We start from the raw sequence: 25,340 nt of genomic DNA, 5'->3' as shown, positions 1-25,340 counted from the left end.
TATTTCGGTCTAGGTTACTTCAGACTCTGAAAAAAAAATTTAATTTTGCAAAACGCTAAAATCCTTGTTAAATTTAACCCATCGAAATATGTAAACGTTGACTTTAAAGTAAGATTCTGGATTTGAAATTCTTATTTAATTACTTCTGTCAACTCATCAAAAGAGCGCTTCGTTATGATCCTGCTTTTATTTCTGAAAACATGTCTCACTTCCATGAGACATGTCTCATGAGAAATTTCTAATGAGAAATGTCTCTGGATAGATAAATGTGGATAGATAAATGTGGATAGATAAATGTGGATAGATAAATGTCGATAGATAAATGTCGATAGATAAATGTGGATGGATAAATGTCGATAGATAAATGTGGATAGATAAATGTGGATAGATAAATGTCGCTAGATAAATGTCTCTAGATAGATGTCGATAGATAAATGTGGATAGATAAATGTGGATAGATAAATGTCGATAGATAAATGTGGATAGATAAATGTCGATAGATAAATGTCTCTAGATAAATGTCGATAGATAAATGTGGATAGATAAATGTCACTAGATAAATGTCTCTAGATAAATGTCGATAGATAAATGTCTCTAGATAAATGTCGATAGATAAATGTGGATTGATAAATGTCGATAGATAAATGTGGATAGATAAATGTGGATAGATAAATGTGGATAGATAAATGTGGATAGATAAATGTGGATAGATAAATGTCACTAGATAAATGTCTCTAGATAAATGTCGATAGATAAATGTGGATAGATAAATGTCGATAGATAAATGTGGATAGATAAATGTGGATAGATAAATGTGGATAGATAAATGTCGATAGATAAATGTGGATAGATAAATGTGGATAGATAAATGTGGATAGATAAATGTCGATAGATAAATGTCGATAGATAAATGTGGATTGATAAATGTCGATAGATAAATGTGGATAGATAAATGTGGATAGATAAATGTGGACAGATAAATGTGGATAGATAAATGTCGATAGATAAATGTGGAGAGATAAATGTCGATAGATAAATGTGGATTGATAAATGTCGATAGATAAATGTGGATAGATAAATGTGGATAGATAAATGTCGATAGATAAATGTGGATGGATAAATGTCGATAGATAAATGTCGATAGATAAATGTCGATAGATAAATGTCTCTAGATAAATGTCGATAGATAAATGTGGATAGATAAATGTGGATAGATAAATGTGGATAGATAAATGTCACTAGATAAATGTCTCTAGATAAATGTCGATAGATAAATGTGGATAGATAAATGTCGATAGATAAATGTGGATAGATAAATGTGGATAGATAAATGTGGATAGATAAATGTCGATAGATAAATGTCGATAGATAAATGTGGATAGATAAATGTCGATAGATAAATGTGGATAGATAAATGTGGATAGATAAATGTGGATTGATAAATGTGGATTGATAAATGTCGATAGATAAATGTGGATTGATAAATGTCGATAGATAAATGTGGATAGATAAATGTGGATAGATAAATGTGGATAGATAAATGTCGATAGATAAATGTGGATAGATAAATGTCGAGATAGATAAATGTGGATTGATAAATGTGGATAGATAAATGTGGATTGATAAATGTGGATTGATAAATGTGGATTGATAAATGTGGATTGATAAATGTGGATAGATAAATGTGGATAGATAAATGTGGACAGATAAATGTGGATAGATAAATGTGGATAGATAAATGTGGATAGATAAATGTCGATAGATAAATGTCGATAGATAAATGTGGATTGATAAATGTGGATAGATAAATGTGGATTGATAAATGTGGATTGATAAATGTGGATAGATAAATGTCGATAGATAAATGTGGACAGATAAATGTGGATTGATAAATGTGGATAGATAAATGTGGATAGATTAATGTGGATAGATAAATGTGGATAGATAAATGTCGATAGATAAATGTCGATAGATAAATGTGGATAGATAAATGTGGATAGATAAATGTCGATAGATACATGTGGATTGATAAATGTCGATAGATAAATGTCGATAGATAAATGTGGATAGATAAATGTGGATAGATTAATGTGGATAGATAAATGTGGATAGATAAATGTCGATAGATAAATGTGGATAGATAAATGTGGATAGATAAATGTGGATAGATAAATGTCGATAGATACATGTGGATTGATAAATGTCGATAGATAAATGTTTGATAGATAAATGTCGATAGATAAATGTGGATAGGTAAATGTGGATAGATAAATGTGGATAGATAAATGTGGATTTATAAATGTCGATAAAATGTTTGATAGATAAATGTCGATAGATAAATGTGGATAGATAAATGTGGATTGATAAATGTCGATAGATAAATGTTTGATTGATAAATGTGGATAGATAAATGTGGATAGATAAATGTCGATAGATAAATGTGGATAGATAAATAGATAGATAGATGTCGATAGATAAATGTAGATAGATAAATGTCGATAGATAAATGTGGATAGATAAATGTGGATTGATAAATGTGGATTGATAAATGTGGATAGATAAAATGTCTCAAGATAAATGTCGATTAATAAATGTCTCTAGATAAATGTCGATAGATAAATATCGATTGATAAATGTCTCTAGATAAATGTCGCTAGATAAATGTCGCTAGATAAATGTCTCTAGATAAATGTCTTGAGAGAAATGTCTCAAGAGAAATGTCTCAAGAGAAATGTCTCAAGAGAAATTTCTCATGATCAATGTCTCGAGAGAAATGTCTCGAGAGAAATGTCTACTTCGAGATAGATAAATGTGGATTGATAAATGTGGATAGATAAATGTGGATTGATAAATGTGGATTGATAAATGTGGATTGATAAATGTGGATTGATAAATGTGGATAGATAAATGTGGATAGATAAATGTGGACAGATAAATGTGGATAGATAAATGTGGATAGATAAATGTGGATAGATAAATGTCGATAGATAAATGTCGATAGATAAATGTGGATAGATAAATGTGGATAGATAAATGTCTCTAGATAAATGTCGATAGATAAATGTGGATAGATAAATGTGGATAGATAAATGTGGATAGATAAATGTGGATAGATAAATGTCGATAGATAAATGTCGATAGATAAATGTGGATTGATAAATGTGGATAGATAAATGTGGATTGATAAATGTGGATTGATAAATGTGGATAGATAAATGTCGATAGATAAATGTGGACAGATAAATGTGGATTGATAAATGTGGATTGATAAATGTCGATAGATAAATGTGGATAGATAAATGTGGATAGATTAATGTGGATAGATAAATGTGGATAGATAAATGTCGATAGATAAATGTCGATAGATAAATGTGGATAGATAAATGTGGATAGATAAATGTCGATAGATACATGTGGATTGATAAATGTCGATAGATAAATGTCGATAGATAAATGTGGATAGATAAATGTGGATAGATTAATGTGGATAGATAAATGTGGATAGATAAATGTCGATAGATAAATGTGGATAGATAAATGTGGATAGATAAATGTGGATAGATAAATGTCGATAGATACATGTGGATTGATAAATGTCGATAGATAAATGTTTGATAGATAAATGTCGATAGATAAATGTGGATAGATAAATGTGGATAGATAAATGTGGATAGATAAATGTCGATAGATAAATGTGGATAGATAAATGTGGATTGATAAATGTCGATAAAATGTTTGATAGATAAATGTCGATAGATAAATGTGGATAGATAAATGTGGATTGATAAATGTCGATAGATAAATGTTTGATTGATAAATGTGGATAGATAAATGTGGATAGATAAATGTCGATAGATAAATGTGGATAGATAAATGTCGATAGATAAATGTGGATAGATAAATGTCGATAGATAAATGTGGATAGATAAATGTGGATTGATAAATGTGGATTGATAAATGTGGATAGATAAAATGTCTCAAGATAAATGTCGATTAATAAATGTCTCTAGATAAATGTCGATAGATAAATATCGATTGATAAATGTCTCTAGATAAATGTCGCTAGATAAATGTCGCTAGATAAATGTCTCTCGATAAATGTCTCGAGAGAAATGTCTCATGATAAATGTCTGTAGAGAAATGTTTCGAGAGAAATATCTCGAGAGAAATGTCATGAGAAATTTCTCGTTGGACATTTCTCATGAGAAATTTCTCATGAGAAATGTCTCACTTACCGGTGCCAGGAGCTGACTGTCGATGTTATTTCGTTGACGACCGCAGCCAAACTGAATATTGTGAGTGGTGTGTGGCCCTATTTATAGCAAAATATGATCCTCCCGCGGAAATGTTTAATTCTATTTCCTTTTTTGTTTAGTAGTAAGTACACTCCGCCCCTGGGTGTGGTGTTTTAAGTTTTTTTTTTTTTCTTGATAGACAAAGTCAGATTGGTAGGGTTTTCAGACCCATCCTTTGCTAGTTTTGTGTGGCATGATTCTGGAGGGTGGACCCTCCAGAACTTTTTTATTTATATTTTTTTTATTAATAGCCTACTTCCGGTACGATAATCGGAAGTAGGCTAAAATTGATTTGGATTAATTCGACCCCCGAATACCCCTCCTCTATTAATCAAGTTTTATTTGAGGTTTATAGATTTATGTGAATTTTTTTATAAATGTCTTGTGCTCTGGTCTCATGGGGGCCCCTATAATTCGGGGGCCCTGTTACATTGATACAGCTGATACAGCACCAGCTACGCCTCTGCTCCATACTATTAGGTGTGTTTTTTTGTGCAAAAAAACGACATCGAGATTTTTGAAATCGAAACAATTTACGTGTTAAAAACAACAAAAACTTTATCTGTATAGATTTTTGAAAAATCCAGATAATAGGTGTGATTTTTATTACAACCGGTCTTAACTAGACAAAAAAACGCAGTCTGGGCTAAGCAATTTACATGTTAAATACAACAACACTTTAGCCCCTTGGGCTTAGTTGTTTAGCCCGGAGATTTCTCTGGGCTTAACTTTTTGAAGAGTTTTAAATCTGTGCTACCAAACTAATTTTTTCATAAATTGTTTAGAATTTGTTTAAAAACGTGAAAACTCACGCTTGGAAGGACAAAATGTATTCAAATAGTTTTGCTAGCTTACATTTTTGTATCTCTTTGTAAAACATACATGAAAAATACAAGAAAATGACGAAAGCGAAAAATATGACAACTCTAAATTTTTGTTGGGTCTGCTGTTTTCGGAACATTCAATATACAGTGCTGCCAAGATTTCAGGTTAAGCCCCGAGGCGTTTTTTTTTGTCCAGTTAAGACCGGTGGTAATAAAAAACACACCTAATTATCCAGATTTTACTTTCTCTCGATAAAAACAGTAGTGCCAAGGTAGTTTAATTGTTGTGTTCATACAGAAATATCTGAAAATATTAACAAACGAAAAAAGCGGAGAAAACGAAGTTTGAAAAAAACTCTCATAGAAAAAAATAATCAAAAATTAGTTTGACATGGTTGCATTGAAATGTTAATTTCAGATAAAAGTCTTAAATGGATCCTGATAAGATTGTTGAACAGATATGTATATAAAAATACCAAAGTTTTTTCGAAAAATTAGAAATAAAAATAAAAAAGTTTTCACATTTGATTTTTAAAAAATCGAAAAAAAAATCAATATGGCTACCTTCAAACGCTTATAACACAAGAACGACGCAACTAATTTTAATGGTCATGGTCTTAAAATTTTTGAATCCAACATGGATGCCATGGCCATATGAAAATTTTTGTTTGCATCTAACATGGATGTAATGGCCTTCCCACTTCGGAGTTAAAAAAAAAAAAAAAAACAAAAGCAACATTTTTGACAGACAGCTGCCAAAGTATATGTACAGTGGTGCCAAATGTTTGCATGGATTGCAAAAATCTCGATGTCGTTTTTTTGCACAAAATCTATATAGATAAACAAAAAAACACAGCTATTTATTATTCAGTGTACCAAATTTCATGACTTTTCGTTAAGAAACGAAGAATGGCACCACTGTGCAGCGTTGCTTCTTCTTTTTTTTCCATTTTTTTTTTATAATTTAATCCTTTGTTTTGTTCGGGTTAATTAATTTTCACAAATTATTTTACATCAAAAGATACTAAATTATGGGACATGAGTAGCGACTATACCATTATAAACAGAATACAAAAGACAAACTGTTTATCATGAGCGACCCACGGCGAGCTGTTATCTGTCAAAAACAATTTTACTCCATTGTATTTTTATTTTGCAATAAAGTAAGGGTATAGCTAAAGTGCAAGACTGTTGTAAATTTTTAATCCGTATATTTTGTTGTTGTAGTGTTGTAAGATTTTACACTTTAGCAATGATACTAGACCAGTTCCATCGGTTCGTGAATACCCCCATTTATTAATTTCGAATTTGAACTTCAATTAAATCCCTATTAGCGATTGGAGCACATAGTCAGCTATTACATGAAGCCTCAAGAGGCGCGCGTCTTTTAAATACTAATGAGTGCAAAAGAGAAAGAAGATAAAACAAAAAGTTATCCGACCGGAGAGTCATGGGCCAAAATTCTGAGACTCTTTTTTGACGTTTCTTTTTCCATTCTTTCTTTTTTCAACATTCCCTTTCATTTCTTTTTCCTTCTTGGTGCAATACAACAACAACAATACTTAAATCAAAAGAGAAATGTCAAATTTGAGTCTTTGACTCAAGAGGCATCGTGTAATAAGCCTGGTACGCTGCTCGCGCTAAATTTTAGCTGAGATAAAATTCCCATACAAGTTATCGATAACTTGTATCTGATCCATTTTATCTCGGCTAAAAATTTTCGATAATTTGTATGGGAGCTAAAATTTAGCGCGAGCAGCGTACCAGGCTATAGTACGCGCCTCACAGAATAGGTGTGTTTTTTATTACCACCGGGCTTAACTGGACAAAAAAAACGCATCGGGGCTTAACCTGAAATCTTGGCAGCACTGTATATTGAATGTTCCGAAAACACAAGACACAACAAATATTTAGAGTTGTCATATTTTTCGCTTTCGAGTTTTTCCTTTATTTTCATGTATGTTTTACAAAAAAAAAATACAATAATGTATGCTAGTAAACCTAGTTAAATACATTTTATCATTCCAAACGTAAGTTTTCACGTTTGTAAACAAATTCTAAACAATTTCTGAAAAATTTAATTTGGTAGCACAGATTTAAAACTGTTCAAAAAACTAAGCCCAGAGAAATCTCCGGGCTAAACAACTAAGCCCAAGGGGCTAAAGTGTTGTTGTATTTAAAATGTAAATTACTTAGCCCCGACTGCGTTTTTTTTTGTCCAGTTAAGATAAGTTGTAATAAAAAACACACCTAATGATTATCAAAAGAAAATTCGAAAAAAGAGTCAAGCCTCTTGAGGCTTCATGTAATAGCTGACATACTACTAGCGCCGTAGTTTCAACTTTTGAACTAATTTTAACAGGATGGATGTTTGCATTTTTTATTTCTAAAAATGGCATCCATGTCAAAAGTAATAACAAAAAAAAAATGTAAAATGTCGGATGCTAGCTCCTTCTGTCCTGTTAATTTTAGTTTTTGTTTTGACCACCGGTAGCGCATTTCAACTTTACCAATGCGCCAATTATGGAATTAGTTTGTCTCATAGTTGTGTTACAAATATTGACCATTAGGTGTCGTTTCGTTGTACTACAAATAAGAACAGAACACCCTGTTTTTAGATAATTTCAAACTACAATACCGACTGACATGAGGTCATTTTTTCTGACATTTCTCTACTCCATATATTTTTTCTACTGTCACTTTTTTGACAGATATAGTGCAAGTTTTCGTAGAAGTAGATGAGTTTAGAGCGCAGCGCGGAGACGCTTTTTGTTCTCGACAAAAAAAAGAAATTATAGAAATTTGTTTTTCTTCATACGTGTATATAACTTTTTTTAACTTCAAATAAAAAATAATTGAACATAATTGAGTAATTGGGCGAAGAGAAAGTTTAACCAATTGTTCTTATAGTTTTCTTTGTTTTTTTTTTCACCTCCAAAGGTAAGTTTCATGTTTTTTTTGTTTTACTTTTTTTTTTGTAGTTGGCATATGTATAATATCACGCAAATGATAAATTTTCACTCTCTGATTATTGAATTTTCCATGAAAACAACAAGAAAAACACATTTATTATTCATTAAACACTCTACTTTAATTATGTAGTTAGTTGAAAATGGGTTTAATTGGATGAAAACAAGTCGCCAAGTTAAATTGCCTTTGTGAACACATAAAAAAAAGCATTATGCAATCTTTTTCACTTGTGCAAAACAAAAAAAAAAAACACTAAAATTCATGATATTTTTTTAATTACTTTTCCTTGGGAGCAATGTGTTTTTTGTATTTCAATTGTTTAGGATATTGAATTGCTATACAAAAAAGAATGAATATACTCTCGAGTAAAATTCGACATAAGTTTGCTTGATATTTCTCCAAATTCCAAAGGTCAATATCATTTTTGATTAGAATTTATTTCATTACGACTTTTAATTTAATAAATTAAATTGTTTTTTTATTGAATAAAACTTTATTCAAGTTTATTTTGAGGAATTCAATTTGTTTCCTTTATTATTTTTTTGTCTTTAGTTAAAGGAGAAGACAATTGACATTGGTTGGTTGTTTGCGTCGTTTTTTAAATCATATTTCCAAGCAGACGAGTTGTTTGTTTGTTTATAAAGAAGTATTATTAATTAAAGCTAAAGAAATGGCTGATAAATGTGAGATAGAAGAAGCAACACCGGCTTCTTCTTTTTTGCCACGTACCTCGTCTGAATCGGAATATGTTGATGCGCGTAGCATTAGCAGTGAAACGGATAAGATGCTTCCATTGCCACCTGGCCGGAGTGAAGATGAAGAACATATTTTTGAAGAAGTTCGCATGATTTTGCGACGAAGACGCGGCTGGAATCCAGATGGATCGATTATGTCACATGATTTGGATTTGCTGGATGATGATGATTTGGTTGAGGAAGATGATCCGGGTTGTCCATTGCCATCGACACCAGAAGATACAGATTTAATTGCAGCTGAGGTAAGTTTTAAAAATACAATATTGATGAGATTTTTGATGATTTTTTTTGGAAAGTTGTTGATTGGTTGAAGTTATTATTTTGCGTTGTAGGTAAATAAATTTGCAAATCATTGTTATAGTATATTTTCTTTGAATAGTTCAAGGGTTTTAATGATAAATGTTTATATATAGTTAGACATTTTGATAAGAAAAAATCAATTGATAGGAATATTTTTTTGGTTATTGATTGCTCAAAACTGAGTCATAAGAGAGTAGGTAAAACACCTGAAAGTTTATCGCTTAAAGAGGGCAATAAATGATAAACCAAAAACATTTTTAATTATTTGTTTAGCAATAAATTCAAACATTTGTTGACTTTCTTTGTATTTTTATTTATTCTTTTTTAAGTAAATGAAATTTAATTGATATTTTTCAAACTTTTGACATAGTTTCAATTTGTAATAAAGAAATATTTAAGTTAGGTTGTGTTTTCCTTAATTCAATCAAGTTAAGGTTTTAAATTATATAAGTTAAAAAGTTTGTGGGAAAAACTCGAAACATAAAATTACTTCTTTTCTGTCTTATATTATAACCTCTTTTTTATCTGTATTCACGTTCACATAAAAAAAAGATGATAAAGTTTAAGTTTCAAAAGTAGCCCAAATACGATGACCATTGCCCTTACTCATTTGGTCATTATTACACTCCAGAGCAACTTCCAACCTAGCTGATTTACATTTATTTTAGTGTAGGTATTTCTTCAATTTTTTTATGAATGTTGGTTTAAACGTAAAGGATATGACGGAACATTTTATTTTCATTTCCCTATAGAAAACTTTTAAAGGAGAGACTAGTCTAAAATAATTAGTTTTTGTTATACTTTAATTTGAAAAAAGATATATAGTTAGCACAAGAATTTATTCCATTTTTAAACCTAGTATGCTGCTAAAGCGAAACGAAAATTCTCATACAAAAACAACATAACGAAACTATCAAAGAAGAATGTCGTTATGCTTTTCGTTCAGCAGTTTGTTTACTTTCCCGGACATTTTTTCTAATCCAAAATAAACTCCTGCTCAAAATTAACGCACACTTTTTCCTTCTTAAGTTATACCCCTGTATTTTTTGCATTTTTTTGTGTTTGCTTATTGTTTAGCAAGTTGAAAAAAAAAGCTAAACTGTAACAGTATTATCAACAAAAAAAAAAAGATAAACCAAATTTAACAATTCAAGGTCTGAAAACTGATTATAAAATAATTTTTGTTTTTAAGAAGAAAAATTTAAAAAAATGGAAGCGGGTGCGGGTGACGGTTCTTTCCCATAATTGTATGCAATACTTGGTATAGACCTGGAGTCGTTTGTTCATTCCACTAATTAACTTTTGAAGGTTACAACAAAACAAAACAAACGACTCCAGGTTGTCATATGCGCTAGAGGAGACTATACCAAGTATTACACTTTTTTCACTGAAGTTTTCAGTTGATCAAGACTGCTTGGGGGTGGATTTCGGTCGCGAATGCATCTTTTCAATATTTCCTACACATGTTCTATTGAATTCAAATCCAGATTTCTGTGTCGTTAATCCGAAGCTGGAATATTAAAATCTTGAAGATATTCTCAAACTACTCTAGCATGCATTATCGTGCATCAGACTAAATTGTGGACCAATTCCTGGGGTTAATTGGAACCGGATGCTGTTCGAGGGCATCAGTCAAGTATTTTTGGGTACTTAACTTAGGTCTAGAAAGGCTCGCCAACTCCGTAGGTGTAAGGTGTTGTAAAGCAGATTTAACTCCATGAAATTTTGTGACTCTTCTCTAAAAGGTTCGCGGGTTAAAAGACAGACTTCAGCAAATCTCTCCCCAAATCTTCCCGACAAACATTTTATTCCATACCTTGAATTTAAGATCACTATTGTCTCATTTGAGAAAATAACCATGATACTGTGGCATAAAGTAATAGCAGGACCTTACTTTAAAATAAATAGGATGTGCGTTAAATTTGAGCAGGAGTGTATATTTTATGTATTTTGATTTATTTGATTTCAGATATTGTTTCCAAATCTTTTTTTTTTTTCGTTTTATGGCCAATTTTTCAATAGTCAGATAAACATCAGTTAGAGGTTATTCCTAGGAATAAAAGGTTTTTTTTATATTGACATTTATTCCTCTGATAGTCTAACTGACGATTGAAAAATCAGGGCTTAGTTTAATTTTAATTTTTTTTTTATTTTGAATTTGACAAAATTCCTGATGATATTTTTTCATTAGCATTTTCGCACCTTTAAGAGCTTCTTAAGAGAAGAGCTGCAGAAAAACAGATATCATCTAAAATTAAAAAAGGTTAATGCTAAGTGGCAGGATGATAACAAGCTCAAAGATATAATTTAATCATGTTTAAAAAGTATGTTCTAAAGAATGAAAGTGCATATTGTACCTAAAGGGAAACATGCAAAATTAAAAAAAAAATGGTCTCCTCTTTTCTACGACATTTTCCATCAAAAAAAGAAATTGAGACCAAAAATGTGTAAAAAAAATGAACCAAATGTACATATTTTTTCGCTTGAATTCAATAATATGGCACGCTACTGGATAATAAAACTGATTTCTTTGTTTTAACTATTTTTTTTTCGAAATTTTGTGAAAAACTTAATAAACAACTGATTTGTGACATGATTAGGTTTGCATCTAAAATAGACCACATCAGCTAACGTTTTTACTAAGTATGGTTTGGGTAACGCAAATGCCAGTAGATAGTAATTTTTTGGTAATCATTTGTTAATCAAAAGAAAAAGGGGAAAAATTAGGAAAACTAAATAAGACTTTTAAACCGAAAATTTTAAAAACTTACGTCCATATCATGCACATTTCTTAAAACACGAAACAAAAGAAGTTTTCGTTAAAAACTTGTTTTCTTGAGAAATTTATCAAAATGTTAAGCGAAAAATTTTGCATTATTCACTTACAAAAAAAAAACAAAAACAATTTTCCGTTTTCAAATGGGTTTCGTGTTTTGGAAAACTAAACATAATTTGAAGCATTCCAATTCTAAAAAAACGAGTCTTAACTTTGGAATTCTGAAAATATTTGTAAATTTTTAAGATACGCATTTAATGTTTAATAATACAAAAAGTGTGCATTCCAAAAAGTTAGATTAAGCAAAGAATAGGTTAAAAAAAGCTATAGAGTAGTGCACATTGGCAAGCTCTGGAGAAATCCACGAACTTGAAGACCCTAACCAAAGTACAAAGAGCAGCTTGCATTAGTACTACGGGGGTGATGAGGTCCATTCCAACCGCGGGTCTGGAAGCAATCCTTAATCTCACTCCCTTAGATCTATTTGTACAAGAATTGGCAGCGAACAGCGCCCTACGACTCAGTCAAACCAACATTTGGAATACTAGTCAAAACGGCCATACTACGATCCTTTCTAACTACGTTGGCTACAACGTTAGTACAGATTACATGACCCCCTACTTAGACTTTAACAAGTCTTTTAATGTCAGTTTCCCTAACAGACAAGATTGGGAAAACAGTATACCTTTCTCAAATGAGTCGACTATCGCCATCTTTACCGATGGTTCGAAAATGAACACTGGGGTTGGTGCAGGTTTTTACTCAGAAAACCTCAACCTTGCCAGTTCTTTCAGGCTCCCCGATCACAGCAGTGTCTTCCAAGCCGAGATATTGGCAGTGAAAAATGCTGCTAAACAAATATCCATGATGGCGATATCACCTGCTGACATCACCTTTTTCATTGATAGCCAAGCGGCAATAAAAGCGATTTCTGCCACCTTAATCAAGTCTAAGCTTGTTTCTTGCTGTCGCGAAGAGCTTAGGGTTCTTGGTATGCAGCATAATGTAAGACTCTGCTGGGTTCCCGGCCACAGTGATGTGTTCGGAAACGAAAAAGCGGATGAGCTTGCAAGGGAGGGCTCAGTGCTTGATCCCTCTCTCATAGACCTTAACATTAGAATCCCACAATGTGAAATAAGGCGAAATATCGTCAACAAGATTTCACAAAAAACCAACGATAGATGGAACCTCCTAGAAACCTGCGGTCACACCAGGAAACTATGGCCGAACTTCGACGAGAAAAAATCAAATAAGATCTTACTACTTAGTAAGCCTTCTTTAAGATCCCTAATAGGCGTCTTAACGGGTCATAACCTACTAGGATACCACAAAAAGAAAATGGGGCTTTGTACGGATGATCTATGCAGAGGCTGCGGTAATGAAGACGAACAGGAAAGCACTGTTCACTTCCTCTGTCACTGCCCAGCACTCTGTCGCACTAGGAAAAAATTCTTAGGAAACTACTTCTTTAATGAATTAGAAGAACTATCGGAACTCTCAGGCAATAGCCTACTGAACTTTGTCAAGTCCTCCAAATGGCTCGAACAACCATAGCATTCATAGGTTAACACTTTTTTTTTCATGAAGTTACAATACTTCAGGGTATCACAAGGGATCTACATTGATCTAAGTGTGACGGTAACAATATCAACTGTCAGCCCACATAACCTAACCTAACCTAGTGCCACACATTGCGCAGCTGAGCGGTAATCGTGGTGTAGCGATTTTTATTTTGTCAAGAAAAAAATAGCAACAATAATATTCAAAACTAGAACTCCAGGGTAAAAGTCGAATGCTTATCAAATTTTAAGCATATACAGTGGTGGTCATATTTTTAAGGACAGTGAGGGTTTTAAAATGTCTTGGCATTTCTAAAAATGTTAGAGGTCATAAGATATGAAAAATAAACTTCAATATCATTGACATAAATTGTAAAAAAATCAATAAATCAAATCTTAATCGTTTTCACCTGGTCAAATTTATAGGGACACTGATTAAGTTCTCTGGAAAATGGTCCAAATTGTTACTAGTTTCTGTTTTTAATACTTTATTATGTGCTTAGTATTTAGCCACATTGACACAATTTGCAAAACAGCTTGACACCTATCAGGCATAGACCCTCCACAGCTTTCAACTAATATTTCCTTCCCATGTTTTCTGAAACTTGGCTTGACTTCTATTTTTTCTTTTCCAATACGATCTTTTACATACTTTCACAAGCTCTTAATGCAATTTTAATACAGTGGATGTATCAAACAAAAATATAATATCAATTTTTTTTAGACTGAACAAAGCTGTTTAAATTATTTGCCATATGCATTGGATCCTTATCCTTTCGTAAAATTCATCTAAAAGGCATATTATTCTTGGCATACGGCAAAAAGTCACTCCGCCATATGCCACCGACGTAAAATTTTGCAGCCATTATATATTTTATAAAAAAAAAATGGACCTTTTCTAGCCAAAAAAATGCTTTCCTCATTTTTAAGGTCAATGTATGTAACTAGACTTCCATTTATAATTAACGTTTATTTTGAGATAAATAACCTGCCCTAGCGAGGTATTCCGTCGGAGCGGAGATTTTCCGCAACGCATACTTCGTCGGAGGTTCAAATTGCATTCGAGGTATTTTTCATCGGAAAAAATACTAGACAAATACGATGACGCACCGCATCGCAGTAATTTGACATGCGTCACTTTCAAGATTTTAATAGAGATGTACAATATATACCGATATATCGATAAGTTGGTATATCTTCCGATATTTTTATATAAAAACACCTTAATACATTTAAATTTTCATATTAATATTTAGAGAGTTTCAATTCATAGTTTCTCATAAGTAAAAATGTCAATGTAAGGTAAATTACGCCCTTTTGTTATTAGAAAATAAATCGATATTGCGATATTTCTATTCAACAAAATATCGAATCAAAAAATATCGATAATTTTTTTTTAGAAGGCCATCTCTATAATTATCACAAATGACAGAAAAAAAAACAACAGATGAAAAAAAAAAAAAAAACAATTCAAAGAATAACAAACGAGTTGAAGTTATTTTATTAAAAAGTGTCCATGGCAAGTGTCGCGTTATTTTTGGAGGCCGAGTCCAAACAAATAAGGGCAAACAAACTCAAGAAAAAAGGAGGATTTTAAAAAGTGAAAGAAAATTTATTTGTAAGGCACTCCGCCCGCCAGTGCCCGCGATTTAATTTTTGTTTATCAATAGTTTTATTTTATAGTGGACTTATGTATAGTCACGAACATCCTTTTTTTCCATTCACCAACATCCCTTTGTGTTGGTCCAATTCAATACAGCCACAATTTTTGGTGATCTTTTTGTATACTTTTGTTTTTTTTTTTCGTTTTGCCTAGACACAAAAATCCATAATAAATAAAAAATTTTTACTAAAATACTTTGTTTTCTTTATTACTTACATTTTAATCATTTATTCCGCAACAAAAACTTTTCGGAAAAAAAATGATTCGTATCTGTCAAGAATACAACCATTAGAAGTACTTCATCGCAAGCAATGACATGCGTTGAAAGTTGTCGGAGAAAATCTCCGATCAGCGAATCGGAAAAATACCTCAAAGCAAAAAGTCTCCGATTCGTAGAAAACCGGAAAAAATCTGCTCCGACGGAATACCTCGCTAGGGCCGAACATATTTTTCATAACTAATTTAAATTTTCCTAACTCACAGCTAATACGCCGAAATCGGCGAATAAAAATCTACAACAAAGACTGAACCACATTTTTGTAACAACTGGCGAGACATATGTAATATTTATGTTTTTTGACTTTAAGATCGGTTGGATCATTGTAGAAGCATTCAGTTTTTTTGGTCGCTATGCACTTGGTACTATGAAGCCATCTTGTGTGGCATCTCGATTAAAGTGGCATCTCGATTAAAGAAAAGCTTAAAAAAGATCGACAGTTTAGGTCAGTAAAGGAAAAAAAATTACGAAAATAAGAACCACGTCAATATTTGAGAATGTTCATTGCATGACTTGTAATTTTGTTTTTTGCTAATTATTAATTTTTTTTAGACGATATTGATTTTTTTCTAAAGTAATTATAATTGCTCAATTAAATAATAATTAAATAAAATAATCAATTAGATAATTAATATGCACCAAATTAAAGGTATAACGCTAAAGCACTTCGTGAGAGAATTGTTTGAATAAAATAATAAATAGTTTCAGTGTGTATTTTTGTGTGTATGTATTTAATTAAAATCATAATAATAATTATGGGAAGGGTATAGACCGACTCAGGACAACACGACTTTGTACACCCCAACTCACGACAGCCCGATTCAACCCATAGCCCGACTCAAGATAGCCCGACTCATCGCAACTCGACTGAGTCGGGGTGTACAAAGTCGTGTTGTCCTGAGTCGGGCTCTGCTTCTACTAATAACACTGTGCAAGTTTTTTGAAAAAAATTTTTGAGACAGGCGCGCGCTTAACTGTTTCGCCCTATTTCGGACCCGAGAAATCCATTGGCATCATTAGTTTTTCGATTTATCGGTACGACTTCGAACAAAATTTTTTTTGAAAGTTTTTTCAATTATTTTGAGATTTTTCCACTGTTTTTAGTCATTTTTCAATCAAAAACAATGTTTATATTGCTAATAATTCTGCTCAAACGTTATTTGCTACATTGTAAACAATTTTGAACAATTTATTTGAAAGTTTAGTGATTTTTTTTGAATTTTTTTTTTTAAATCGGAATTTTTTACATTGTTATCGTTTTTGTTCTCTTTTGCACAAAAACATAGCATGTTTTCCATTAAAAATTAATTTAACTGTTAATTTAGTGTTGGCTAAACTTTGACATACTATCGATAGCATCGATAACAAAAATTATCGAGTATATCGATACTTCACAAAACTATCGATAGTTTCAATACTTCCAAATTATTATACCACAAGGCTACCGATATTATCGAGAACAAAGAGAACAAAAACAGCGAAAAAACGATAACAGTGTAAAAAATTTCGATTTTTTTTAAATTAAAAAAAAAAAAATCACTAAACTTTCAAATAAATTGTTCAAAATTGTTTACAATGTTTTCTACTGGTAGCAAATAACGTTTGAGCAGAATTATTAGCAATATAAACAATGTTTTTGATTGAAAAATGACTAAAAACAGTGGAAAATTCTCAAAATAATTGAAAAAACTTTCAAAAAAAATTTTGTTCGAAGTCGTACCGATAAATCGAAAAACTAATGATGCCAATGGATTTCTCGGGTCCGAAATATGGCGAAACAGTTATTCGCGCGCCTGTCAAGAATTTCGACTTGCACAGTGTAATTATTATAAAAAAAATTGTCAACATTTTTGCTAAAACATATTTACGATACCAGTGACGTATTCGAGTATTTTATGAAATTGAATAAGGTTGAATTTTGGCTCCTTAAGTAGGTACTGAAAACTTCGAAAACTTGGAAGATTTATATGCGTTAGGCTAGTGGCTGTACAACTGAACATACCTTTATGAGCAAAAAATTTTGCATTTGAAAAAGTTTTCCTGAAATGGTGCTGTTCGTTTAAACAACTTGGCAATAGAATAGCCAGATTAATGGAACCTAGAAATTTTAAACTTTTATCAATATGCATTTGTTTGGTGGTTGACTATGCCAACTTTTTTAATTTATTTAATATGATCCTTATTTAGATATGGATATATCGAGCCGTTCCCGCCAAATTATCGTAAGAGACATGGCGCTTCCTACTGCAGATAGCTTTACAAAAAAAAAAAAACCTATGGTTTTATTATAAGACTCGCCAAGTTTAACCATTGGTGCCCATTGCTCCAGGTGAACTTGACATCTTGGCTGCAGTATTCTCAGTATCTTTTTTTAATTCCGTAGAGCTACATCTTTGAATCTTCTCCTGCTCCACAGAATAATACATTGGACCAAAAGCCACGAAAGAATATTTTACGTTTTAACCGAGTCCATTGGAAACTCTTACTCTTACTCGATGTAATCATTTACATTTTTTTAAATATTTAAAGTTAATGGTTTGGTCGATTCTAATCACCGAGAATACTCAGAGAATACATAAACTTATTTTCTCTATGTCACCTATGATATGAGTTATGACGCCTCAAAATCTTTTCAGACGCATCGAAAGCGTTTTAAAAATCCTATGTATATAAAATACTTCTTGCCATTATGAAAAAATCACTAAACCCTACTTTTGTATGAGCTTTTGCGCAGCAATTTATTTCGAACTTGATTTTAAATTGAAATTATTTTGCAAGCTCTAAGATTCACCTAATCATTGCAAACCAACAAGATCGCATCAACTTAATCAAATTTCAATCACCCTGTATAAGAACTTTATTCACTGATAAGACTTTGCTAAAACCCGAAATACTCAAATGCAAATAAATCTAACCCCCTTCTTGAACTCAAGTATATTCAAATTTCGTATTTAAATTAAACATCGATTCTTTGTGACTCCGAAGACAGCCACCGCAACAAGAGAAGTTGATCATACCTAATTGGCCTTGGCCTTACGGTTATTTTAAGAGAGGTGTACAAGTTTTTAGCTGTCATTGATAACACGACTACATGAACATGTCACAACCACATGGTGTTCGGTAATATTCGATGATTAGAAATCGAACCGAAAAAGAAAACGAAAAAAATGTATTTATTTTTTTTTTTCTTTTTCTTTGAACTGCTGATAAGTTATGTTGTTTTGTTAATTTTAAACGAGAGAAACTACAGAGTTAACTGTATTTTTTAATTTCAATTACTTTGCTATTTTACAAAATAGCCCGCAATTGAACAATAAAGATAATTACTCTTTTTTAAGATAAAAACAAATTATTTTACATCTGTTTTGCGAAAAATAACTTATAAATGGATTTTAGTTTCTTGGATTGTTTCGGCGTGGTTATAGTTTACAATTAAACAAAATAAGCAATTTAATTTTCCAGAGTAAAATATCAATAAAAACTCATTTTATGTGACAAATTTGAAGTTGATTTGAATTTTTCTAAAATCTCTATACATCATTGCAGATGACAGAGGTACTAAAAGCTGGCGTTCTATCTGATGAAATCGATTTGGGAGCTTTAGCCCACAACGCTGCAGAGCAAGCCGAAGAATTTGTTCGCAAGGTACATTGTATATAGCTGTCAATATGTTTTTATTGCTTTAAATATATATTAGTTTTATCTAAACCAGGTATGGGAAGCAAGCTGGAGCGTTTGTCATTACAAACATCTACCAAAATGGCTGCAGGATAATGACTTTCTGCATCGAGGTCATCGCCCACCACTGCCCTCGTTTCGTGCTTGTTTCAAATCAATTTTCCGACTGCACACAGAGACTGGCAATATTTGGACACATCTTTTAGGTTGTGTGGCATTCATTGGTGTTGCGGTTTACTTCCTTTGTTCACATGACATTCAGATCCAGGAGAAGCTTATATTTGGAGCATTTTTTGCCGGTGCTATTATTTGTTTGGGATTTTCATTTGCTTTCCATACGCTCAGTTGTCATTCGGTAGAGATTGGAAGACTGTTCTCAAAGTAGGTATTCTTTTTATTACCTATTGATTTTGTATGACTAAACTCTTTTCATTTACAGATTAGATTATTGTGGCATAGCGTTGTTAATTATGGGCTCATTTGTTCCATGGCTGTATTATGGATTCTATTGTCATTATCAGCCAAAGGTTATATATTTGTCTATTGTATCGGTACTAGGATGTCTATCAATTATCGTATCGTTGTGGGATAAATTCTCTGAACCTGCATTGAGACCGCTTCGTGCAGGTGTATTTATGAGTTTTGGATTGTCTGGTGTTATTCCAGCAATTCATTATTTGTTGATGGAGGGATGGATAAATAGTATTAGTCGCGCCAGTTTGGGATGGCTTGTATTGATGGGTGAGTTAAAATTATGTTATTATTAAAATACAACTATATAACCTTTTTTTCTAATAATTTTTCAATAGGACTGTTGTACATTATTGGAGCATTGCTGTACGCTCTCCGAGTTCCAGAAAGATGGTTCCCAGGAAAATTCGATATCTGGGTGAGTTTAATGATTGGTATTCTGTTTATCTTTCTGTTGGTCTTTAGAGGATTTAACAATGTTATTACTTAAATCGTAAGCATCCTTTTGAATAGCATAGGGCCTTCACTTATTTTACGTATCATTTTTATCGGTTTTCTGAGATTTTAAGTTGAGACATTTTAGGTGAAAAGTTTAAGCTTGGTCTTTAAAATGAAAACAAAAATCTTACAAATTTTGGACAGCACATTCTTTGTCTTTCCGTGAGACTATTGTTGATTTGTCGATTTCGCTTTTGGAGAACACACTTCATTTAAGATATTTTAATAAAGAAGGGACCACAATATTCAACATATTATCGATATTTACCCCAACACATATTAGTTAAATTGGTTTTTTAGCTCCCAATTTTGCTGTTTTTTTTTTTTCAACTGACACATTTCTTTCTCTTATCAGTTTACCCTTCATTTATCATTCCCAAGGGAACCCTTTATTTTTAAAAGCGTATGCCCTATTTTTAAACGACTTTATTTTCATTTAATATTTTTCTAAATATATCGCTCACATTCTAGTGATGAAAAATTTAATTAGGGAGAGTTTAGGTAATTGAAATTTGAATGTGGCATTTCAAAAGCAACTTTTTGCTGCACCCATACATTAGTTAAGTTGTATTTATTTGGGGTGGGTAAGGTGAAAAGTCATGACTCATTCGTCTAGCCTCTAGTATATTTTTGTTATCAGAAGACATGTTTTTTTTTTTAATTGTGGCGACTTTATTGAGATAAAAAAGAAAGATTCTTTAAGTTGTGAAGTTGAAACAAGCCTCAAATAGGAGTAACGGGGGTTAAAATTTCGGTTGAACTTAAAGTCAGCTTGAGTGATAGTTGATTGTCGACGGACAAATTCGATTATTTGTACTTAAAAATTGGTTATCAAAATTACAGCAGTTTTGCAAGTGACACCTATTTAGTTGCCTTGCCTTTTCCATATACAGCTCTGGACAGAGAAATTGCATTATTTTTATAATTTTTTTTCTTTGGGTACCTATATTGTCAAAATAAAGGGCTCTAGACAAAAATGTCTTGAAAGTTTCGTTATTTTCTATATTTATATGCACTTGCATGTTAATGCTTTTCCTCACTCTTTCGATAGTGCACACAGAAAAAGCACACATTTTTTAAACAATTAAATTTTTATTCTGCGTTCCAAAAGTAGAAGAAAATGCATTCCTTTTATTGCTATTAACCCCGCCTTAAGCTCCTCGTTAAGTTTGAATAGTATACCTACGGTCTATCGTCTGCGAGAGATGGGCTTCCAAACCATACAAAAAGCTCGATATGATCAGAGTTTTATACAGCGTCTAATGAAGCTTTTGAGGTTTTATATTTCAATCGCTTTCTTTACACTGGTCTACAAGAATTTTAAACCAAAAACCAAAATATACTCTTCTGGAGATTTTAAGGGTGATGATTGCTGAAAACGAATCTGAACTCAGAAAGCATACTTTCAAAAATAGTCAAAATATTGTTATTCAAAAACGGAAACTAACAAAATTTTTCTGACTTCGGAATTGAATACAAAAAAAAGTTTAATTTTTATTTTGTAGACCAGTGTTATTGGCCATAGATTTCATTATCCATTATCGGTTAACATCATTTTTGTCTGACAAACCATATTTGTTTGACAAATATGAGTCTCACCCCTTCAAGCAAACAAGTCCGAACTCGGTCCGAATCCGCTCCGCCTCAGGCGGAGCTGAGTCCGACTTCGGCTCAGAAACGGGTCCGAAAGCGGCTCAAATTAGTATGGAAATTATAATCACCGCGGAGCCGATTTTATGTGTATTGGTTTTTTCACCACGATTTCTCCTTTGACTTTGTGTTCATACACAAAAAGTTGCAAGTGTGTGATTGCAACCCCGTTTTTCTCGGTCGGAGTGTCTTTTCTGAACTCCGTTTTCTTGCTTGAAGGGACCACTTCTCCATTGAAAAAATCTATTTTCAACAAAAAATTAGAACTATGCCGCTATTTATGTAAATTTCCCTTTGCCACCCGAATTCAATTGATCTTCTTGCTTAAAAACTAGGAAAACACTGGTATCTCAAATTTAATGGCAAAAACAATAATTTTTTTTTTTCAAACATCGATATTTTCAAATGCACTTCCTCTCACATCGCTGTATTGGGCATTTAAATGAATGAATGGATGAATGAATGTGGAAAAGATGTACTGGGACCTTTAAGGCCTATTGTTCCCCCAATTTTTGCTTCAAGTTACTTCTTACATCACTGTCTTAGGTATTTAATTATTTAGAGTATTTCAGGAGACGTTAAATCATTAAATACAACCTAGTGCTGGCCCAGGTATCTATTTCGTTGGTGTATTAGTGCTTTTCAGTTTTCCTGTGCTACTGTCAGCCACTCCAAGGTTATTGAGTTTATAGTGCTTGCGATGGATTATGAAGCCAGAGGTCTGAATTCGTATCCCGCCACCTTATACATTTTTTGCAAGGAATTGACAAAGATTTCAAGAATATCATTTTCATGAAAAAGTGCATATGACTAGACATCATTCTTGCAAATTGATTATACTCACACAAGAATGATTGAGAGTTGTTAGACACTAGGCCTTGCTCCTTCATGCAACAAATTATTATTATTATATTTGGGACGAGAGATCAGTACATTTCATACAAAAAATTTAATGAAAATCGATTTCTGATTACATCTGTTAATTTGTGCTACCATCATCAATGCGCACAATGGTTTTAAACTTTACAACTCGATACCTTTTTTCAATCCATCCAATAATAATATGCATTTCTTAATAATTACTTTTTTTTCTCTTATTTCAGTTCCAATCCCATCAATTGTTCCACATTTTGGTAATCGCTGCAGCATTTGTTCACTACCATGGAATCACAGAGATGGCAATGTATCGTGTAACCGTTGGCGAATGCACTGTTCCGCACGAGCCAATACAATTCTAATTATTAACGAATTAACATACCTTTTAATACGAAATAATAAAATAGTACATAATTCCAAAAATGTAACGAAGACAAATTTGCAAAGAACAAAACTGAAAACTACAACAAAAAAACCATTTCCATCATGACTTTGAAAAAAAAAAAAACAAAAATAAAATAACAAAATCACTGCATTATTACTTATAAAAAAAAAGAGATTGTCTCGATGAAAATGTTTTGAACTCTTTGGGCGCACACAGCTAACTTATGAATGAACAGAAAACGAAATAACTTCCAGCTTCCAAATTCTTCATCAGTAATTTGCAGAGCACCAATCATTATCCATTTTTGCATTCTCAAAAGAAAAATAGTCTATAAGTTGTCTATACTTCGAAATGAAAGTAAAGAAAGAAAATAATAAAAAAAAAAAAAAAATAATAAAAATTGTAAGTATTATTTCAATTAATGTTCAAAAATAATAAAAATTACATGTAGATAGCGCGATATTATTTGAACACTGCTTTATTGTCACATTAATCAAACAATTTATGTTGGTGTAATTTCTATATATATATTTTTTTTTAAATTGGGTTTTATTTATTCTATATTTGCTTTTGAACTAAATTAAATTTCTATTCTTAAATTCAAAACTATCGTTAAGAATAAAAATTACATTATTAAAATTTAATTGTTTGCATTATTTATATTTAGTTTTTTTTTTTTTAAAGTATTTTCTTTTTTGTAAAATATAATAAATATGATGTTGGTTTATAATTTATTTTTCAATAATAAAATATAAAGAATTCTTTTAAACATTTTAAATGGCATTCTTTTTTGTTCATTTGCGGTTAAGTTATTTAATTTTTTTTTGTATCATTTTTCCTATATCTGATGGGGAACACATGCAAAAATGAAAAATCTTTAAGTATAAAATTTTAATGAGCAAACTAAAGAAAATTGAAGAAAAGTAAAAAGCCCCGTTGTCTTGACGATTAAGGTTAAAGATCCTCTTGGCTCACGCTCTGAAGTGAAAATTTGGATTTAAGTTAATTTTTACCTTGCTTCAGTTGAACACTGGTTTTTTTTTTTAAGTAAGCAAAATAGTTTAAGACCTTTAAGCAAGATTGCTAAAATAGGAGCTGTATTGTGCCAAAACCAATGAGGCACTGTTGCCTAAATGGTTTTGCTCTTATTACTTAGATTTAGTTCTCAGTATTTCCTACGAAGTGGAATTTATTTTCAATTCATTGGTTGAATGGATAATGGATTGCTTTCAATCGTTCAAATTGGTTTGGTTTTGTAACCTTCCTGTTAAAAAAAAAAAGAAATATTAAGTTACAAATCAGATGTGAGAACCGGTAACTCACAAAAAACGGCGCTAGCTATGCATTGTTTAGAGGAAGACCACAGACCAGATTTTGATAATGTAAAAATCTTACAACAAGAAAATCATTATTCTAAACGTATGCTATTAGAAATGCTGCACATTCAAAAGAACGAAAATGTTGTCAACAGAAGATCGGACTGCGATGGTCTTAGTATTATATATAGTCATTTAGCTAAAAGTTAAATTACCTTACTTATGTATTTTTTACTACTAAATTTTGAGTTTGTTTTCATTTTAAATATTTTGCTTATTTTGTAAAAATCATAAATAATTTTGTTTTCATCAAATATTGTTTATATTTTGTAAGTTTTCCAACTTTGTAATTTATAAATATTTTATTAATTATTTAAAATATTTTTATTTAAAGGCCTGATGAAGGGGATAACCATCCCTGAAACGTTGCGCCAAAAAATATAATATATAAAAATTGAATAAAATTGACTTTAAGCCCACAATAAAAGAATTTATTCATACATTTTATATTTATTGTGCAAATTAAATGTTTTTATTTGTTTCAGTTTCATTTTTCGTTCACGAAAAACAGTTTTGAAGAAAGTTTTGTGGCCTTAAAGTATTGTTTTTTTTTTTTTCTTGTTAGAAACCTTATGATTCACACAAACTTATTTCTTGCAGATTCGTTGGTCCTTCTTCAAAATAAAAAAAGTGTACATGTTCAATAAATTTTCACAAACCTCTGTGATGGAAGAACTCTTAATAATTCCCCCAAAAAAATAAAAAAGAAATTTATTTCCCAGTTTCCTATATTAGGGTTTACTTACAAAAGAAACAAAATAAAAAAGTAATGATTCGAATTAAATTTAAAAAAAAATAATCATTTATCTGAAGTAGAAAAGCTTTAAAGCTGAATTAAATAGCATTAGTCACACAGATAAGCAAATATTTTTCATAAAAAAAAACTTCAATGATATTTAAGATATTGTTCAATATTTTGTAGTTTGTGTTTAACATTTTTTCATATTACATAAAAACATTTAATGGTACATAAATTATTTCTACTTT

The 25,340-nt window shown here is 31.4% G+C and overlaps 1 protein-coding gene across 4 annotated transcripts; it reads left to right on the top strand.

Moving 5' to 3' along the window:
- Positions 1–7,838: 7,838 nt before the first annotated feature.
- On the top strand, positions 7,839–23,377 carry LOC129913754 (adiponectin receptor protein). Of its 4 annotated transcripts, none has more exons than XM_055992580.1 (7): positions 7,839–8,059; positions 8,752–9,086; positions 18,966–19,064; positions 19,117–19,478; positions 19,537–19,838; positions 19,907–19,986; positions 22,820–23,377. In XM_055992580.1, the coding sequence occupies exons 2-7, from the start codon at positions 8,760–8,762 to the stop codon at positions 22,952–22,954; spliced, it is 1,305 nt and encodes a 434-aa protein (XP_055848555.1). In that variant the 5' UTR covers positions 7,839–8,059; positions 8,752–8,759; the 3' UTR covers positions 22,955–23,377. The 4 variants fall into 4 exon arrangements, with proteins under 4 accessions (XP_055848555.1, XP_055848554.1, XP_055848557.1 ...); XM_055992579.1 differs by having other exon boundaries at positions 8,642–9,086; XM_055992582.1 differs by having other exon boundaries at positions 7,840–8,059; positions 8,642–9,086; positions 19,132–19,478.
- Positions 23,378–25,340: the final 1,963 nt, after the last annotated feature.

Source organism: Episyrphus balteatus, chromosome 3 (assembly GCF_945859705.1).
Source record: "Episyrphus balteatus chromosome 3, idEpiBalt1.1, whole genome shotgun sequence".
In the NCBI taxonomy this organism is placed as follows: Eukaryota; Metazoa; Arthropoda; class Insecta; order Diptera; family Syrphidae; genus Episyrphus; species Episyrphus balteatus.
Note: the sequence above shows the minus strand (reverse complement) of the source record. Positions and strands in the feature narration are given on the sequence as shown.

Coding starts and splice junctions, on each gene's coding strand:
- LOC129913754 (XM_055992580.1), top strand. CDS start 8,760: ATGGCTGATAAATGTGAGATAGAAGAAGCAACACCGGCTTCTTCTTTT. Junction 19,479..19,536: donor ATTGGAAGACTGTTCTCAAA/GTAGGTATTCTT, acceptor TTTCATTTACAG/ATTAGATTATTGTGGCATAG. Junction 19,987..22,819: donor CAGGAAAATTCGATATCTGG/GTGAGTTTAATG, acceptor CTCTTATTTCAG/TTCCAATCCCATCAATTGTT.